Genomic DNA, 19,198 nt, shown 5'->3' with positions numbered 1-19,198 from the left:
ATAATGCATGACAAGACTATTCCGGCGCATGTTACTGAAGGAAGATGGCGCGGCGGCTAGCATTTGCAAGGCGTTTTGGGAGCGGCATGGCGTACATATACAGGCTCTGGGAGAAAGGCCATTAAGCGGCATTCTGGCGTTGGAACCATGATGTAGCGCAGTTTGACGGATGAATCAACACGTTTATCAAGACACGTAGTCACGGTCCTGCTTCTTCCGTATGTGTTGTATGCAGTGGGTGATCATTCCTTCATTCATATTCGTATATCCTGGGTATCTGGTATGTGTATATATCCTATCTCAACGCCAAACTTGCTAGATCATGATAAACTCGCTAAGGTAACTGCAATATTTGTCTCGTAAAATGATAATCAGCCACTTCTTTGAGAACAATCAGGCTGTGCGGTACTCATCTGTACACACCTGGCCCTCTTGCCGCGGCCCATTGGTCCTGCTGCTGCTGTTGTTGATTCTGCTGTTGGTTTTGTTGCTGCTGCTGCGGTGCCGCGTTTTGGTACCCGTAGTATCCATTCGGCGCCCATGCAAAGTCGCCACGCCCAAATCCATTGTTCGTATCGATGGCGGGTGCGGGGGGTTGTTGAGGTTGCGTCTGCGGTAGGTGTGCGTTCGTCTGTCCCGCTATGCTATTCTGCGCTACCATAGGCTGTGTGGCCATAGTGTTGACTGGCAGCGTATTCTGCGGAATGGATCGATGGAGGGTTCCGTACGGAGAGTGGTTGGAGTGATTGGCGGTAAAGTAGTTTGGGTGTGTCTGGAGCTGCGTAGTCTGCATTTGCTGCGCGGCTGCTGCTTGGAACTGTTGTTGCGGCGTGAGAGATTGTTGCGGGGGCCCAATCTGCTGAGCCTGTGTCTGCTGTGGTTGTTGCGGCGCGTTCGGTAGGCGTTGTTGGGGTGATTGACTACCCATTTTGTAGGCTAGTTGCTGCTGCGGGCTTCGTATGCCATGCGGGAGGCCCTGGTTGAGTTGCTGCAGTTGTTGGCGGTGGTTCGGAATCGACTGTTGACGCTGCAGCTGCTGAGAAGCATGAGGTAAGGCCTGCGCTTGAGCGACATGCGGCCGATGACGGGGCTGTGGTGGAACCTGCATTTGCTGTGGCTGCTGCTGCATGTGTACTTGTTGTGGTTGTGGTGTGGGTTGCGGATGCGGTTGCGGCGGTTGCTGCTGGGCTTTAGATTGCTGCGATCGAGGCCGCGGTCCCATCTGCGGCGTCTGAACAGGAGTAGTCGACGCTCGCTTCTCCGACTCAAACTCTCGTATCTTGGCCTTTGCTTCTTCAAGCTGTTTCTTCAGCATCTCAAGCTCGGACATGGCATTGTTCGCAGATTGACGTGCGGGTTCGGGGGTATTGGTGGGTGGGCGCTGGTCCTCGCCGTTGGCTGGCTCCGAGTAGAAGCACACCCGTTTCTTGTCGTTACAGGTCGAACAGGCAGGTCTTATGCCATCGCACTGCGTATGTCAGCTCCCGTTACTTGAACATGCCATGGGCGATGTCTTACCTTGGTCTTCTTTGCCTTGCAGACGTCGCAACTATTCCTTGGACGTTTCCGCTGTGGTGCTGCTATGGCTTGCGTTTCAACGTGTAGTGTAGGGCGTGGTCCGGGGTGGGGTCTTTGCGGAGGGGGACGCTGCGGCGGGGGCGGAGGCGGCGGAGGAGGTGGTGGAGTTTCGATGATTGTATGCTGTGACTCTGCAGGTGGCTGGATCAGCTCCAACAAGGAACGCAGACTCTGTTGCCTCAAATCGCTCTCGATTGTGTTGAAGGGCCTCGGGGGCTCTGGTGGAGGGTCGGATCGCTTCTTCTTCAACACCCTGGGTGTGTCGGGGTCTTCGCTGCTCAGCTGCCTCGAGCGGCTTGCGAGCCTAGCCAGCGCCTCCGGGTCATTCTCCTCAAGATACTTGCGCCGCTTCGAGTCCTTTCGTGGCGGCGGGGCGCGCTCTTCGTATGTCTTGTGTATGGGCACGTGCTTGTAGAAGACGTCGAGCGTCTGTTTGGTGGCCGAGAACTTGATGGACAAGACGCCTTTGCAGTCGTAGACGGGCTTCGTGGCGCGCTTTCCCTGCTTGGTGCCCTTGCCGTTGGCAGCGCGGTCCTTGTTGAGCAGCGAGTCGTTGCAGTAGTAGGAGAAGCGGTAGCTGTCGTCCTCCCGGCTGATCCAGCAGTTGTGGAAGCTGTAGCGGTATCCGTCGATCCTCTGTATCGTGTCCACGCAGCACTTGGCAACCGCCCGCTGCTTGCGCATCCTCACCTTGGAGTCCTCCGGCGTCGGCTGCAGCGCCTCTCTGACGCTTAATGCGACTTTCTGCTCCGCCGTCTTGGACGCGCCATTATTGGGTTCAATAGACTCGGCATAGCTGTGCCCCAGCGCGGCAGTGGGGTCCGAGAGGGAGTGGTACTGCGCGGGGAAATGCGCAGACTGGTAGCCGGGTGGTGCATGGTTGTATTGATGGGCGAGGTGGGGTGGTGGGTGTTGTTGTTGCGGCGGCGGCGGCGGCTGAGTTGCCTGCTGAGGCTGCTGGGACGGCGTCTGCTTAGTCGCCAGCGGGACTGCGAAGGACGTGTCGATATCGAAGGCGAATTGGGCCTCGGTGTGCTCAGGCTCCTTGGGGGGACTCCTCAGGTATTCGCGCAACGACGTCTCGAATTGGTCAAGGGAACGCACAGGGCCAAAGGACACGATCTTGGCCTGCGAGTCCTTTGGCTGCCGCCCTCTTTGGAGCTGCACCGGGGCCTGAGGCCACAGAGCCGCGTCGTTGGCATCGTGTGCACTCGTAGGTTGAGCATGGACGGCGGCCATGAGTGGAGCCACCCGGGGTAGTGAATAAGGAGCTTTTGAGATAGCCGTCTCCCGGTACCGTGCAAGCCTTGGCGAGAGCCCTAGACGCGATCATCAACATTCATGGCGAGACTGACGGATGCCGAAGACGTGCTAGAGGCGCGTAGGCATGGCGGGAAGTATCAGAGTTTAGATGGTAGTAGTCTAGCAGCTTCACCGCGTCTAGATACTCTACGACGCCATCAAAGCACGGGTGTAGGCATCGGAGCGTGCCTAGTCCGATGACGCATCATACAACCCGAACCTGCATGATTCTCTAGGTTGACATCGCGTCGCTTGCCATGCTGTGGATACTCTCTGTGGGAACGCGTCAGAGAACTACTTGTGTTTTTTCTTTTGTTCAACGTGTGGGTGAACATGTCGGGTATCTGCATACCTGCGCCATGTGGCGCTGTTCATTCCAAATCACAATATCACGTAGCAGCCATATGTCAATATTGAGAGAACCGTGTATTTGTTTCATTTTACTGACTTCGTAATCCCTCCTATTCAGGTAAGGTCCTCAAACGTAGCACTATGAGGTCGAAGCCCACAATTCCTGACTTCCGCGTCATACCCTAGCATCCGCCGCCAGCGTGTAATGGTTCTTACACATCTGAGTAACACCCAAGTGCGACAGGCACTCACGCTCATGCTGAAGGAAGAACGCGTCGTTGAGTTTGAAGATCTTGTTACAACGCCCACAGCGCACGGCAAGTTTCCAGAAAGCCCAGCAGACATCCAAGTGATCCCACATATCCTTGCGTTCGTACGATTGAAGGCAATGGTAGCACTTTCTGTGCCGATCGTCAGGGTTCTCTACTGGACGTGCAATGCCTATGTGCTTGAAATCAGGGTCGAAACATGGGAGCTTCATCTCAATGAGCTCGTCATTGCTTTGCATTTTCTTCATGTTGGTCTCTTGCCAGGAATTGTACCAATGTTTTTTCCTTTTTTTGCCGGGGATTTGGAACTCATTGGACGATAGGGATGCTTTTGTAGTCGGCATAACTGGTTGTTTGCCCTTGAGCGCCTTGCCAATGGCAGCGTCAGCAGTAGACATTACCTTATCAGCGAAAGAACGGCTAGACGCATCGCTGTTCTGTTTTCCTTGATCAGTCTTAGACCCTCTTGCCCAGGACGATGTATGATGTATTGCTATCTCCTTCTCAAGCTGAGCAATCCTCCCTTGAGCCCTACGGAGGGCTGCGTCGTCGTCGCGCTTCTGCTTTCGCATGGTTTCAATCTCTTCATCCTTCAGCTGTATCGCTCGGAGGAAAACATCCAGGGGTACTTGTTGTTCGCTGTTGCTTCCCGCCATTGTTGTTTGGGTGATAGTGTAGGGAAGGCGAATATCCGGGTAATACTAGGCAAAGGGTCGATATGGTGTAGAAATAGGGCAGTGGGGGAATGGTATTTGTATGGCTTCAATTGGGTCCAGATCGCAGATTTCTAGAACTTGGTAAAGCAAACCGCTTGTTGGCAGAGGTTGTCACGGAGCTGGAGCAGAGAGTAGTTCTTTATAATGTTTTGCGAAGGCCAGCATGAGCCAGAATGGTGCAGTCACTGAGAGTTCAGAAAGCACAAATTGGAGCCTGTGTTTCAATGTCATAGATTGCTTCAACAGTAGAATGGTAGCCGCAACTCTTGCTAGTATTGATACTGTAGAGAGGGGCAAGCTAGGCTCGACTGGCTTGGTGTCTGTAAGAAAGCTGATAGAAAGAGCTGGCCAGAATGAGGACCTACCAAGATGTGTTGTTTGCCAGTGATAAACTCCAGTCGACAGACGTCAATCGAACAGAGGCTATTCTCCAGAACTCCGTGGCATAAGTCCAAGGCGGCCGCACTGGCCCGAGCTCCATGTCGAACAATTCTGCTTCCAGGGATCGTAACGGAGTCGAGAGGAGTTGCTATCAAGCCGGTACTCAATAAATGCAATATCCGTCTCCAGGCTTCTTCGTGCTTCTCCAAGAGGTTTCTGGCTTGAGAAAGTCTTCATCCTCCTCTTCCAAACCCCGCCCATCTACCAATCATCATCACTATCCTCCCCCGCAATATCCCCTCCCTTAATCCTATCCACCACTCTCTTAACCCCCCTCTCCACACTCTCCCCCTCAATCGCACACCCCTCATGCCAAACAATCGCATCCATAACACCATCCATAAACCACATCAGCGTCGGCACAAAGCTCACATCTAGCATATTGCCGAGATCAGGCAGTGAATACATGTCGAAGCAGTAAATGTCGACTACATCGTACTGTTCGTAGGACGTTGACGGGAGTAGCTTTTGCAGGGCCGTGGCTACCTCGTTAGTGGTTTCGTCTTCCGGCCAGTAGGCTAAGAGGACGGTTTTTCCGGCTGTGGCTTTGATGCAGGCGGCGTATTCGGCTAGGTTGGTGATTTGGGAGAAATGCGCCATTGTGGGGGATGTGTTGGTTTTGTGGTGGGTGGTTGGTTGGGGGAAGGTTGTATGTAGATGGGGCTGAGCTAAGCTTTTGTTCGTCGCTGGTGTCGCCCCTCATCCACACGGGGATCAACGGTCTACCATGTACACGCCGTACGATGATCGTTTGGTCGATCTCTGGTGCGACAGACCCCAAAGCCGAACTAGGAAATCAATGGATCCTTTATTGAGTTGTCATTGCTGCAGCTACGCTGCGGTCGCGATGTGTGAAGCCGTTTGACGCGTTCCCGTTCGCGACGAAGCGCGACTTCTCTGAAATGCGCGCTGGACAATGAGAAGAGACATCGTCAAAGGCATGTTCTCGTTGAGTATCGACTGCGACGCTAACGACCTACACAAAGTATGTTATATAGTCCACCGCATCTATACGTACAGTCGCTGACAGGCTACAGCTAAGAACATAGTCTATTCTCTCTCCCCAACGCCTTCCTCGATCTCCAGCCCTCCAATGTCGACCATATTCCCCGCGCGATAGACTCAATATGAACGGCAATTTCACGGAAAACCCCAGACATATCGCGTAGCAGCACAACTATCACGTCGAGCGCGCCGGCGCCTACGACCCGAAGACCGCCGTGCTGTGACATACGCAATGAAGCTGCTTTCAGCAAATGTGCAAAGGGCCATCGTCAGGAAGACGAGGGACATACAGCATAGTTGGAACAAGACGAATGGTTCGCAGATCATGATGTCTTGGACCATGCGATGTCCAGTCTGGCCATCAAGGCAGTTGATGCGCGGCCATGCAGCTGCAGCACCATCCGTGAGATGGTAGCACGCATGCATCTCGTGGGTGGTAGAAAGGCATTCAAGCCAGAAGCCCGTGGAGATATGCTGAGTTCAGAGAGTACGTTGGATCTGACAATCTAAACAGGAAGGGGACACGCGATGAACAATGAAGTAAATATGCAACACTATCTCAGTCTTTTCGTCAACAGCCCGTCCTTCCTTCCCGTGGTCTAGTTCACTCAGCACCAGGGACCCTCGTTCTCGTGACAGTGCTGGTCACAGTGCTCGTCCTGACAACCGCGCTGGAAACTGTCCTTGTGACTGTCGTACTAGCTGGGCCCCTCGTAATGAAGCACGAGCATGCAGAGGATATCTCGCCGCTGCCGAGGCCAAGCGAGATATGGATGCCCCCTGGCAAACCAAGCGAGATGTCCAGTTGACGCTTACGTACCGGTAGCTCTGCGGGGCATGCGGCATCGTAGAATGTGTACGGGCTCATGGGATTGTAGTTGGTGTTGTCGATACTACGAATACAGTCAGCAAGAGGTTGGGACTACGCACAGGAGTTAGACTCACGCAGTAACGTCGAAAAGCATGCAGTTGGCTTCACCGTAGCCAAAACTCAGGCACTTGCTATCGGCCTTGCAGAGCGCGCTACAGGCTTGGAACGTGTTCTTCGTACCGCTGGACTCGAAGTAGTAGGCTGGCGTGGTCTTGACGTATGCTACAATGCCGCAGCTTGGTGTGCCTGTGGGCGTGCTGTGGAGATGTAAGCTATTTGCGGTGTGCGAAAATTTGGGCTACGGGGACGTACGGAGATGGGCTCGAGACGAGAGTCGAAGAAATAATCGTGGAAGAAGGCTGTATAGGAGTGGGCGAAGAGGATGGTTTGGGTGTTGGAGAAGAAGACGGCTTGGGCGTCGAAGACGAAGAAGGCGTTGGAGTCGATGACGATGTAGGCCTCGGCGTAGACGAGGGCGTCGGTTTAGGGGTGGCGCTGGGTGTTGGAGTAGAAGTAGGTGTTGGGCGAACAGTCACCGTGGTTTTCCGAGTGGTAGTAGTGGTGGTGGTAACGCCACTGGTTATGGTAGAAGTTGCGGTTCCCGAACGGAGGATGTTGCTACAGAAGAGTGCCGCTTCAGACGTATGCCCTTCAAACGCATCCAATCCACAATCTTCCACTAATGACGGTGTTAGACTGCTTTGTCTTCGTGCGAAACGAGTTCATACCATCAGGATATCCAAACTGCCTCTTTATGCGACTAGACGCTTCTACACTCGCAGTGAGCGCTACCGCAAAACATATGGAGAACTTCATAATGTCGTTTCTGGCCTTGGCTAAAAGTTGACTTCGGGGGGATGAGTTAGTACCGGGATTGATGCTGGACGTACGTGTCTTATAGACAATATCTATACCTGCGACTGCAACGTTTTCCCACTAACGAAGCGGCTGAGCTGAGTATTGCATCTCGCATTTCATTTGGATAGATGAACCACAGACCCCTTGTCTGCCTCGGTGTTCTGGCTCGGTCAAGATGGGCTAGAACGCGTACATTCCTGCTACCGCTATAAATGAACACGAGAACGTGACCGTCTCCCGCCGGCAGATGTTGATCGACTGATGTTTACCGAGCAGAAGTTTGCACTTCTTCCTGCAGCCAGGCAGGTGGCTTTCCCGATGTTACGGTCCGAGAGTGAATTGGCCAATCAGCAACCTTCTCGAAATTGAAGGCGAAATATCGAAAAGTATGGGGAATTAGGCTTAAAGTAAAGCGCGGACAGGGCTGCCGTAGTTGGACCCTTTATCCCTACGAATCCCGGCAAAATTAGACTGCGTTGAGCGAATATGTTAGTGCTGCTGCGCAAAAATAGCGACAATGTCCACTTGGTGCGGAACTTTGCATTAGAGCTCTTCGCTAAGATGCATATAGATCTGATCTGACTTCCTGAATCCACGCTATTTGTACGGCTTTGTACTAGAAGATGCGGGCCAGACACTTCGAATAACCTAAAGTCTATGCCTGATCAGGTACGGACCGAGGCGGACGCACCGACAGCGGTGCATAGGAAGGTTTAGGAAAGTTTGGTTTGAGTATTCTCATGAACGGTCCAGGAAGCAACCAAATTATGCGAGGAAGAGAGCGAATGTGTGCGCTGTAGTCCGTAGTCCACATTAGTACAACGACGAAAGCTAGTGAAACGACAAGACAACGTAGACTTTTAGGTCATGTATTGATAATCGGCGTCTAATGCTTTCCTTGAACGGTGTGTAGAGATGAAGCGCGCTATCCACGGCGTACGACAAACCACAGCCGCCTTGTAGTGTCGTCCAGATGGAATTTGAGATGGTCTTTACCCAGCGGCTTGAGCTTGGCATCCACGGTGAACTTGATGCCGAGATCCTTGCCTATCTCTTCCCACATCTTCTGAAAGCTTTCAACATTATGTCGATACATCGTGCCTGTAGGACCGTCCTTCTCGAGGGGCTCGGTGGCTCCGACCTGTCGACCGAGTATCGTAGAGCCTGGTTGAGGGCGTAGCAACGCGACAACGGCTTTGGAGACTTCGACTTGTTTCTCGTATCCCCACAGATGGAAGAATGACCCTGCATACACCATATCCATCTGACCTTGGATATCCGTGAGCGCTGACTGAGGGTCGAAGATATCCGCTGTCAAGAATCTCGTCTTGAGCTTCTCTCGATCCCGAAACAACTCATAGCCCAGGTCGATGAATTCCGGTAGTAGGTCGCAACCGAATAGATTTTCAGTCGGTGCTCCATCGTTCGCAAGCGTACGAATAGTCTGGCCGACGCAGCAAGCCATGTCTAACAGCTTTTGACCTTTGCGTAGGCGTTCAACAATCTCTTTGCGCTCATCCGGGAGCTCGGAGAAACTGGGATCGAGAAACCGAAACTGCCCAATGCAAGGATATGGATGAACCTTCCAGGCTTTCTCACGAAGTTGGACAACATGATCAAGTACGTCATCTGATGGGATTCCACTCCACGTTTCGAGAAGCCGCTGGGTCTCGGGAGGAACATGGTCGTGTGAAGGGTTTTGTTCGAACCAAGCAGGCATCGTGGCCTGGGGCTCTTTGATGTCGGCCATCCTGATATGTACCGTGCCAGCTTTCGTAAGATGCGATAGTGATGTCGGCACCTGTGCAGGCATGGCTGGTTTGCTGTACTTCCGAACTAGCGCCGCGCTAGTAGTTATTTCCGTGCCCGACCCGTGCCCAGGTGAGCCATCGCACCTTCATCCCCTGATTCCATCCGGACTCACAGCCCGCTCTCCGCATGTACAACGCCGACCACCTTTGAAGAGACCGAAATAACTTCCCAAATTACTCGTAATCATACCCTTCGTCTCAAAACTGTTCAACGGGCGGCCGTTCTTGACGATTCCGGAGTCGCGTCCTGTCTGCAGGGTGCGAGCCCTGGAGGCCACGAGATCCTTGGAACGTTGAACCGTGTGGACTTAGCACCACTTCTTCTTCAGAACCGCCGTGGAAACACTTCATGATCTTGCTGAAATCCTTCTGCATACCAACCGCCTGGTCGGATAACAGTGAACGTTTGGCTTGCGACAGTAATAACCTCCCAACATCCCCGGCCGGCCCTGCTCATTCACAAACTTCGGCGAAAGAGACCGCTTATTACAGTGCCGACCAAGTCCTCACATTAAGGAGAGATTACATCTGACTTTTCTGTGCAACTGAACGAGAGACACAGGTTTGGCATGTCGCTCATGAACGACGTACAGGAGACGAAGGCCGCGACCATCATGCCAGATGCACGATATCTTGACCTTGCCAGCTTACTTATTTGTCAGGAACGATCGGCTTCTTGGGCATCATCAGTCAATACACAGGTGGAGCTGTGCTTCAAGTAGTCCAATAGCATTCCGTCATGTGTAGCACAAAGCGGCTAGCATGTTCATTGGAGTCATGTTCACCAGAGGCATACCGCAGCCGAGATGACATGTCTACTGTCGTCGAAGGCGTCATTGCCAGTGAGCCTGAAAACACTCCGCACGTAACGTCTCGGGCTACATCCGAGCTGTACGTATCCACCAGTTCTCTTGCTACGTCGCCAGCAGCCATGCTCAAATCGATCACCGACCCGTCAATAGTGACAGCATTTGGCTTTATGACGATCATGCCAACCTTTTCATGAGTTCAAGGTTCACGAACCCACATTTCCGACACGATTTATGACGATCACGTACATACCAAGCCAACAGAAAGAGCGTATACTGGGGCTATGGGTAGAACGGCTAACGTAAACGGTACTTCCCTTCCGACGTACTCTCATGACCTGGCAAGCTCGGCTTCCACTAGACCTCGTTATGTTGATAAATTATGTGGGAGGGTAACGAAGCCTATATAGTGCTGGAGGAAGGACCGGTGAAGAATGCAGATCAACCTCTTATCTTTACCTTGAGCCCGCCATTCTCAACGTCTACGCAATGACCGAAAAGACCATAGACACCCTTGGACGTCACGACACCGAAAGCAGTACGGATACCGAATCGTGTAAGCTACAGGTGCGCGAGGGTGGGCGTGCGGCATGGCTCACGGTTTTCGGCTCCATACTGGTGTACTACGCCTCTTTTGGGGTTATGAACAGCTTTGGTTTCTTCCAGAACTACTATAGCAGCGACTTTCTGAAAGAGACGCCACCATCGACTATCGCATTCATTGGGACGGTTCAAATGGCGCTCATGAACTTACTGGCTGCTCTTTCTGGTGCTCTTTGCGATCGATATGGCGTTACGGTTAGTACTCGTCCCCGTCACTCCTTGAAGAAGACTGACACCATAGTCAGAACCTCTACCTTGGCTCAGGCGCTGGCACTGTGCTGGCCCTCATCATACTGTCGTTCATACACCCTGGACAATTTTGGTTGGTTCTGATGACGCAAGGCTTGCTGATGGGCTTTACCATTGCTTTCGGCGTACAGCCAGCAGTCACGGTAGTTGGCCAGCACTTCAAAGAGCGACGTGCCTTGGCTATGGGGTTAGTATCTACAGGGTCGGCACTGGGCGGGATTGGCTTCCCGTTAATGTTCGATCAACTACTGCCCAGATTGGGCTTCCCAAACTCGCTACGCCTGGCTGCTGTCAAGATAGCGTATGTCACAGCCGCCGCATCAGACTTCTATCAGCTAACTGTCTCAGTGTTTGCTACTTAGTTGCTTTACGTATCTCTACAAGCAAGCCCAGTGGCAAACCGGATCGCAAAGGGCTCGGCTCGCTTATCGACTTCAAAGGATTCCTCGACACACGCTATGCCGTACTATGCATTGGAACCTGGCTTGCTATACTAGGCCTTTGGATCCCGGCGTATTATCTTAAGCCATATGCTAACTCAGTCTACCCTGGTAACAAAGTCAGCGACTACTTCTTGTGCATGCTGAACGGCTCCAGCATCATCGGCGCAACTTTTGGAGGCTTCATAGGAGACCGACTTGGCAGGCTGAACCTACTCTGGCCCATTACCCTCATCTCTGGCTGCCTTTGTCTCTTCCTATGGCTCCTTGGCAACTCCATGGCTACTCTTATTTTCTTTGTCTGCGTATACGGTTTCTTGACTAGCAATGTCACTGCTCTTCCGCCCTCGATAATCGGCCACATCACACCTGACGACAAGTTGGGAGCGCGCATTGGAGCTTTCTACAGCGTTATCGCTATCGCGAGTCTTGTTGGTACGCCTATTGGGGGCGCACTCATCACAGATCACGACACAAAGGATGGGTATCGATGGTTGATTGTGTTTTCGGTAAGCTGCTTTCTAAGTATAGGCACATGACCCATGCAAGCACTGATAATCAACAGGGTTCCGCGCTCCTCATCGGATCAGCTTTCATGTTTTTCAGCCGGCTGTTACATGATAAGGCTCTGAACACGAAGTGGTAGGCTTGTAGCTGCCTCGCTCTCAGTCATAGCTCGAATGAATGACGTCTCGGCACAACCTCTCACAGCGACACTTAGGCGGCCAAAACTCATCATAGATGATATCGCGCACCTCTTCAACAACCTCTTTCTTCTCAACGCCAGGAACAACACTTTCTCCCAGCTCTATTCCCCCCATTCCTTCCTTGTATAGCTCTTCCAGCTCTTCAGTAGTAATCCTTAAACTCTTCTTAGCGACGTCGCGGAGCTTCAAGAATCGAACCTGCTCTTCCTCGTCCATGAACCCGTGAAACTTGACGACCTTGTACGGGGCCAAAACCTTAGCCGCGCTCTCATAGATGAGTCGGTGCAGGGTACGGGGACAATTGAATGGTTCGCCATAAAAGATGCTGACTGGCTGCTGTCGGAAATCGTCTTCCAGATATCCAGTAGCATCTGGTAGCTTGAATATCAACTCATTCAAGTGTGGAATTGTCTCGAACACTTCGTAGTTGAGTTGACGTGGCTTTAGGTGCTGCGCGAAAGAACCAGCGGTCACTTTGAAGAAATATAGGCCGTCAATGAAGGAGAGTTGGAGGTATATCTTTCGGATACCATGGTAGAAGGTTGCGTATCGGTTCAGGTGTGGGTAAAGCTTCGGAAAAGACTTGTACGTCTGCTCGAGCTCCCAGTTCTTGTCGTCGTTCGGAAGACTGTTCACTTCCGTCAATTGACGATACTTGTCTAGTCTGCGAATGCTGCGCTTGAAGCTGAACACGCTCTCAGCAACGATGCACAGTCCCTTGCTGAACTCCAAGTCGCTGCTTCCCGCGAAGCACAGACGCAAGCTGATAGCGCGGACTTGATGTGACACGGTGAGAAGAGACGCCCATTTTCCCAGCTGACCGACGACCTCAGGTGCACCTTGCGTGATATGGCGGACCCGACCCCTGGACTTCTTCTGAACAGGTAGTGGCGGAGACTGGTGCATGCAGAACTGTAGGATTCGCTCTTTGACCTCGGTAGGCAGTCCGGTCCAGTTAAAGGTGTGACCGTTGGCATGCCACCACTGGTACATGATCTCGTCGGCCACTGGCCCATCAACCGGGGGAAACTCAGCCTCAAAGAACCGCACCACTGGTACGAACTTGTTCCTTATCCACACCTGCACAGCTCCCTTGACGACCTTTCCCTTTTCGCGTCCACGCTTCGCGATTTTCGGGCGACAGACGGCGAAGACAGGGTCGGTGCCGAAGTTGTAGAAGCCCACGTAAAGCATAAAGTCTCTGTCGATGTCCGCAAGTCGATCTGGGTTCGAGGCATGGGTGGCTTGGCATACTTCGATAGGGATGTTGTAGTGAGCGGCTGATTGGAGACGATACTTGTACGCAGCTTCGCGGATGTACTCGATGAAAGAATGTTGAATGGAGAGAGGGTCTTGCCATGCGCTGGGCGAGAAGTTGATGCTGAGACACATTTTGATTTGGAATCCAGGCATCAGTGGTCGGCGGGCGAGTGGGTGGAGTGGAAGTTGGTCGTAATGTGTGAGATGTAAGGTAGAAGATTAAAGGTAGTAGGTAGAAGGTAGAAGGATGGCAGCTGCTCCGACTCTGAGATCTTATATCGACCAGAGGCTTGGCGGTGTGGATACGGACTCGGTGTTTGTGGGAATAGGGATTGTGAGTCAAAAGTGAGAGAAGCTCGTGGGAACAACGCTAGGCGTCAGGCATGTCCTCGCGCCGCACAATAGGTATGAAGTGAGAGGGAAAAGATTGCTATTGTCACAATAAGCAAGTAAGGATAAGTGGCATACGGCCAACTATTTCGAAGAGTTATTGTGCTGAGACGAGTGCAAATAGTTTAATAGATGCATACGTTGCGTGCGTGGCTATTGCATTTCTATTGTGTGTTGGTGTAAAGTAGCCACCTAGGTACACGATTGCGGACTACAACAGCATTCAGGGCTCTTGTCGCGTTCCATCTCTCTTCAGTGCCAGCCGCTGTAAAGAACATATTCATACTATATTCATCCTTCATTTGATTACATATAATATTGCGATGAGGAAGTGCCAAATTGTGTGAAATCCTACTGTCCTCGGAGATCTATTACTACCCTTCATTCTCTCTCGACGATTCCCCACAACCAGTATCTTTACTATAGCGCTCACTGCGCATCCCCATCGTCATCAGACGACCACTCCTACGATATGCTGGCTCACTCAACACCGACCAACCAGTCCTTCGGTTGTACCTCCATCCAAGGTTACACGTCCAAAAGTGTCTTGCAACGGAAACGTGCATCGCGAACCCAACATCCCACTGCTAGCGGCACTGCAAACGCAATTCCCCTTCCGTTTTCTCGTCTACCCCGAGACTCGTATTCACGGGAGAGGCAACTCCGTTTGACGCGGACGGTTGCATCCCGGCTGTCGAGATCCCGTATGACCGATGCGCTCCACGGTTGTGGCACGTTACTTCCAGTGTGGGTTTTGGAATCGGAATGGCTGTTCTGAGAGGGTGGGGCTGCGACGAGTGGAGGAGGGTAGTGAGGAAAGGCGGAACTTGGGTTTGAGACTGGGAGCTTGGGGTGTTGTAGATTGGCGGAAGAGGCAAGTAGATGGGATAAGCACTTTTTGACACCAACGTGTTCCAGACAGTAGGTTGGATGTGTCGAGGAAGTCTTAATTGGACAGGAGCAGAACACGCCCGTTCTTACGCTGGCAACTGACGTTATGCTTCGTCAAGACTATTCTCTTACAGTTGTTCGGTCTGTGTTCTTATTAGCAGCCGGAAGCAAGGTATGCTTTCCTCACTCACATGAGCTATCCCCCAATACCAATAACAATCGTGCAACCATGATTCGTTATCCGTCGTTCAATTCCACAGCACTGGGGTATATACAGCATCCTCCTTCCCAATCTACGCCTGTGACCTCTCCGTCCCTTTGAAGATAGAACCAAACCCCTACCCCTCACCATACGTCCTCAGCCCCCACCTCCCACTCCTCCCCATCCTTCCTAACACACTCCCCCTCCTTATCCCTACTACAACTCTTCCGCATATCCAACGCATCCTCGCCATCATTATAATAATCCTTGACAACCCTGTACACACTATACCCCATCTTGCGATACAACTCCTTCGCAATCTCATTGCTCCGGCGCACAAACAAATCCACAAACCACGCGTTGGCCGCATCGGACGATTGTTCGAGCGCAGATGACAGCGCGGTTGCGTAGCCGAGGCGGCGCGCGGAGGGGGCGACGGTGAGGGCGGTGATGTGGCCGTGGTAGGGGAGGTAGTTGGGGTATTGGACGCCGGTTGTGGAGGGCTTGTAGGGTTTTATCGGGGGGTCGAAGGGCGAGGATTCGAGTTTGCCTAGGACTGAGGGCGGTGTTAGTTGGTGTTGCGCGTCTTCATATGGAGAAGGAACAAGGGTTGCCTGGTGTCTTACTGTAGCCTTCAATCTCGCCGTCCATGCCTTCTATTATCTGGCATAGCTCGGGCCATTTTGTCAGGTACTCGAGGTAGAAACCGATGTTGTATGTTTCTGTGAGGTGGTCAAGGTTGCATTGGGATACTCGAAGGAGATCGGTTGGGCGCATTGGCCGTACTGTCGCCATGGTGGGAGATGGAGCGTGGTCTAGGCACGCGGCGACACGTCGGGGGTGGTGGTGGGGTTGTTGTTGATGCAAGGTGTTGGAGGGATGATGGCATGGCGGCACTCCCGCGGCGAACACTCGCTTACACTCGCTGGCCTGCTCTTGCGTAATTGTGCCCTATCACTTGCCTATTAATTTGACATTGTTTGTGATGTATATTAAGAATTATGGACATATGAAAATGAACGCCGCTATCGATGCTATGCTTAAGTTACGTTTACAGAATGGGTATAGAGCAGATGAACAACAGCGCAGTACAGCCCGACCACCCGGTCTATATATCCTTCATCTTCTTTCTAGATGCGATGATCGATCTCAGTCTCAACACTCTTCATGACGTATTCTCTCAGTATATTCTTGTTGCGCCGTCTCTTATCTCCATGCGAACCGGTGTTGCCGTTCCCAACGCTGCCTCTTCCTCTTCCTGAAAGGGAATCAGCAGTGCTAGATGCGGAAAGAATCAACACTAGCCTGTGCCCCGTTGACATAGTCTTTGACCGACGACGCGCCTGATCGGATTCCACGCTGATCATAAGTCATTGGGCTTTGCGCTCGCGTCGGAGTCGAGGGGTTGCGCAAGTTGTCGTAATGACGGGATACGCCATTGCCGTTCGCATAAGGAGACGCGCCGCGTGAGGGGGTACGCTGGCTACTGGTATCGTTGCCATACTCATCGAATCGAGGGGTCTGGTAGGGTCGCCTGTCTCCCGTTAAGCTGTTGCCGCGGATGTCGTTGGGGATGGGCGGTGCTTGGCGGAATCTGCGATGCGGTGCAGAGTGCTCCTTCTCGTCAACGAGGACCACCATCCAGACGCCCACAGATCCGTTCTGTCCGAGCAGAGGAGTGCAGTGTATCCACCTGGGTCGGCCCTCTTCATAAGAGTCTTCGAGGTCTGATACGGCGTGCGGCAGCCAGCGAATCTTCGCTGTGACACCACGCGACCCATCTGCAAGCGCGTCGCTGAGGGAGTCTCGGACCCGGTTACTTCCGCCGATGCGATCGAGGAAACGCGACTGGAGAATGCCGGGGACACGGAGAGATGGGGATGTGAAGAGAATACGCAGGGAAGGCGCCGGGCGCACAACGAGGTACTAAATTATGTCAGTCTCCTCGCATTGTCACGTAGAAACGGCAGCTACTTACGTGTTTGTATGGGCCAGACAGCCTGCCGTCTGCCTTGTTGATCGCTGGCTTCTCAGCCCTGTCAACGTCAAAGGTCGATTGGTCCTGGATCAGCAGTCTGGGTTTGTGCTGCATGCTCGCATCGTCCTGTTCTTCCAGATGTTCTCTATGCATGTTGCCGCCGTACTTGCGCACGGTGTCCAACTCGGTGTTATTGAACATCTCACTGAGCGCCTGGAATTCATCTTTCTGAGGCTCCTTCTCTTTCTGGCCCTCCTCTTCATCGAGCATGCGCCGGAAAGCCTCGAGATCGGTGCTGTCCTTTACGAGACCAGAGATGTCGATTTGCGCGCCAATAAAGTATCGTAGAGTTCCCCGCGAATCAAGAAGAGGCGCAATCATCAAAAGGTTCATAAATGGCGATCCATCACGGCGACTGTGTTGAAGTCAACAAATGCTCACCAATGAAGTCGCAAGAGTGACCTCGGCACTTACTAGTTCAGGAACACCTCGCTGTGGTCTTTGCCTTCGCGGGCCGCTGTGCCAAAGCGCTCAACACTGGCCCGATTCGTCTTCGGGCCTTGGAGAAAGCGACAGTTGCGACCGATGGCATACCCAACGCCGTACTGAGTCGTGCGGTGAAATTCTAGTTTCACGTTAACCAACGGTCAGTTTCAAGGCGCAACGGTAAACTAACCTTCCGACGCAAAGATGATCGGGTTATCAGTCCTAGATGGGTCTGTCAGGCAGAAGACTTCGGCCAGACCCTCGCTAGCCTCACGAAGCATCGGAGGTAAATTTCCTGTTACGCGTTTCGCAATGCTCACGCTAACCACTTGAATGAAGACGTGGGTGATGAAAGCCGGAAGATCGTCACGGACCAGGACGTCAAAGGCCCGATTGGCCTTTTCCTCCAACACTGCGTTCATGGTCGTCCGCGCTGGAGTCTCGGTGAAGTCCAAGCCCTGAATGGGTTCCAGGGCTTCTGCGACGGCGTTGGCATAGCTGATGGCTCGTAGCGCTTTCAGTGCGTCGAGGTAGTAGATGAGAGTAGGAAGCGAGTTGGGCCGGGCGATGCTCAGGAATGACGTAAACCGTAGTAGCGATGCAGTGTCGGCAAAGATGGCCTTTAGATGCTCTCTCGAAAAGAGTTGCTCTGATCTGGTCTCGAGAGAATATTGTGATCGTGAGTTCTCGATGGGTCCGCAGACAAGATCGAATGACTGGGGGTCATCTTCCAGTAATGGCGATAGCCGGTCTCCGTCCTCGATGATATCTGCTTTTTGCTGGAGAGGACCCAGTTGTCGCGTTGCGAAAGACGGGGCGGTGGACTCATATGATATGACTGAGTCGGCTGAGCTTCGTATCGTGGTCGGCTGTTCGTTCATGGGGATTCGTGAGGACAGTATGTTTTGTGGCACGGCACTAGATGTGCGTGACATACTTCGGGTACGCGTCTGTTGCATGTCTGGTGTTACACGTCCGTTGTTAGGCGAAGATGGCTCTGCACTCAGTCGCCGTTGCAATGATATGCGCTTCTTGTTGGCCTGAGGGGTGCTGGAACTATTTGGGGATGAGTAAAAGGAACGAACGAACGAAGGGGGAGAAGAGGGGAGTACCTGGTGCGGGAAGGGATATGGATATCCTTTCTTGTAAAGTCTATCTGTGGAGCGGGAGCAGTCTCGTCATCCGAAAGCCAACTTTCTCTTCGTTCGGGATCAGCCGGTCTAGTGACGGGTGAAAGAGGGGCACTCCTTGCATTTGAATCAGAAGCATCTTGCATGGTTGCAAAGTCCAGGACCAGTGGTTCATTAAACGCACCGCCACTGCCGTTGGTGACATTGGGGTGGGCATCCGTATCGGGTGCCATGACGCTATCGACATACGCTGGGGCCAACTCGGTTGAGCTCCCCATTTTGGCTGAATTGATAGTGGTATTCGACGTCCTGGCAGGATCAGTAGGCCGTTTAGAAGAGAACACTCCGTGAGCTGATCGCATCTTGTTCTTAAACAGGGCCATTGTATTCGTGGAACGCTACCACGTTGCGGCCGTCAAAAAAGCAAATGGGACAAGTGGGAAAGTTTGATAACTGGGGGCGGCACAGCGTGTTGGGGAAGGGGAGCTGTAGATCGATGACGAAGAGAGAATTTCTGTAGGGTAAACATACCGGAGAAGCCAAAAACCGCTGACACGTTATAGGTCCCTTGTCGCTGGATAGTTGGGTACTAGTCGGTCGCCTGGCGTGCCTGGCTGGTGGTGCTACGACGTCGACTCGCCGGCGTCCCCTTTGGACACAACAAAGATCGCTTTAGTCTGGTAGGCTAATGTTCCGGCCGCAAGGATGCCGATTGCGCCGATAGTGTGGGCTAATGCAAGGCACAATGAGATGTCGGCGATCGTGAGATTTGCCTCCCGCGGCAGATGATCGAAGGATTGAGGCTTGACGAGCTCAAATAGGGATGCTTCCTAAGACAGGGGTTCCGGGTG

At 52.7% G+C, this 19,198-nt stretch overlaps 7 protein-coding genes across 7 annotated transcripts; 1 reads left to right on the top strand and 6 right to left on the bottom strand.

The window, feature by feature from the left end:
• Positions 1-409: 409 nt before the first annotated feature.
• Positions 410-2,817, bottom strand: J4E88_002341 (uncharacterized protein; the record flags this gene model as incomplete). The annotated part of the gene is made up of 2 exons (XM_049396006.1): positions 410-1,468; positions 1,519-2,817. The coding sequence occupies 2 exons, from the start codon at positions 2,815-2,817 to the stop codon at positions 410-412; spliced, it is 2,358 nt and encodes a 785-aa protein (XP_049258410.1).
• A 2,041-nt stretch (positions 2,818-4,858) lies between these two features.
• Positions 4,859-5,257, bottom strand: J4E88_002340 (uncharacterized protein; the record flags this gene model as incomplete). Its single annotated transcript, XM_049396005.1, has 1 exon — positions 4,859-5,257. The coding sequence occupies one exon, from the start codon at positions 5,255-5,257 to the stop codon at positions 4,859-4,861; it is 399 nt and encodes a 132-aa protein (XP_049258409.1).
• A 3,059-nt stretch (positions 5,258-8,316) lies between these two features.
• On the bottom strand, positions 8,317-9,204 carry J4E88_002339 (uncharacterized protein; the record flags this gene model as incomplete). The annotated part of the gene is made up of 1 exon (XM_049396004.1): positions 8,317-9,204. The coding sequence occupies one exon, from the start codon at positions 9,202-9,204 to the stop codon at positions 8,317-8,319; it is 888 nt and encodes a 295-aa protein (XP_049258408.1).
• Positions 9,205-10,500: 1,296 nt separating this feature from the next.
• On the top strand, positions 10,501-11,949 carry J4E88_002338 (uncharacterized protein; the record flags this gene model as incomplete). The annotated part of the gene is made up of 4 exons (XM_049396003.1): positions 10,501-10,809; positions 10,860-11,164; positions 11,257-11,812; positions 11,869-11,949. The coding sequence occupies 4 exons, from the start codon at positions 10,501-10,503 to the stop codon at positions 11,947-11,949; spliced, it is 1,251 nt and encodes a 416-aa protein (XP_049258407.1).
• A 19-nt stretch (positions 11,950-11,968) lies between these two features.
• J4E88_002337 (uncharacterized protein) lies at positions 11,969-13,402 on the bottom strand (the record flags this gene model as incomplete). Its single annotated transcript, XM_049396002.1, has 1 exon — positions 11,969-13,402. The coding sequence occupies one exon, from the start codon at positions 13,400-13,402 to the stop codon at positions 11,969-11,971; it is 1,434 nt and encodes a 477-aa protein (XP_049258406.1).
• Positions 13,403-14,896: 1,494 nt separating this feature from the next.
• Positions 14,897-15,548, bottom strand: J4E88_002336 (uncharacterized protein; the record flags this gene model as incomplete). Its single annotated transcript, XM_049396001.1, has 2 exons — positions 14,897-15,309; positions 15,380-15,548. The coding sequence occupies 2 exons, from the start codon at positions 15,546-15,548 to the stop codon at positions 14,897-14,899; spliced, it is 582 nt and encodes a 193-aa protein (XP_049258405.1).
• Positions 15,549-16,031: 483 nt separating this feature from the next.
• Positions 16,032-18,730, bottom strand: J4E88_002335 (uncharacterized protein; the record flags this gene model as incomplete). Its single annotated transcript, XM_049396000.1, has 6 exons — positions 16,032-16,679; positions 16,732-17,146; positions 17,206-17,356; positions 17,408-18,267; positions 18,330-18,656; positions 18,723-18,730. The coding sequence occupies 6 exons, from the start codon at positions 18,728-18,730 to the stop codon at positions 16,032-16,034; spliced, it is 2,409 nt and encodes an 802-aa protein (XP_049258404.1).
• Between the last annotated feature and the right edge of the window lie 468 nt (positions 18,731-19,198).

Source organism: Alternaria novae-zelandiae, assembly GCF_023758075.1.
Source record: "Alternaria novae-zelandiae strain BMP 2774 chromosome Unknown scaffold_3, whole genome shotgun sequence".
Lineage (NCBI taxonomy): Eukaryota > Fungi > Ascomycota > Dothideomycetes > Pleosporales > Pleosporaceae > Alternaria > Alternaria novae-zelandiae.
Note: the sequence above shows the minus strand (reverse complement) of the source record. Positions and strands in the feature narration are given on the sequence as shown.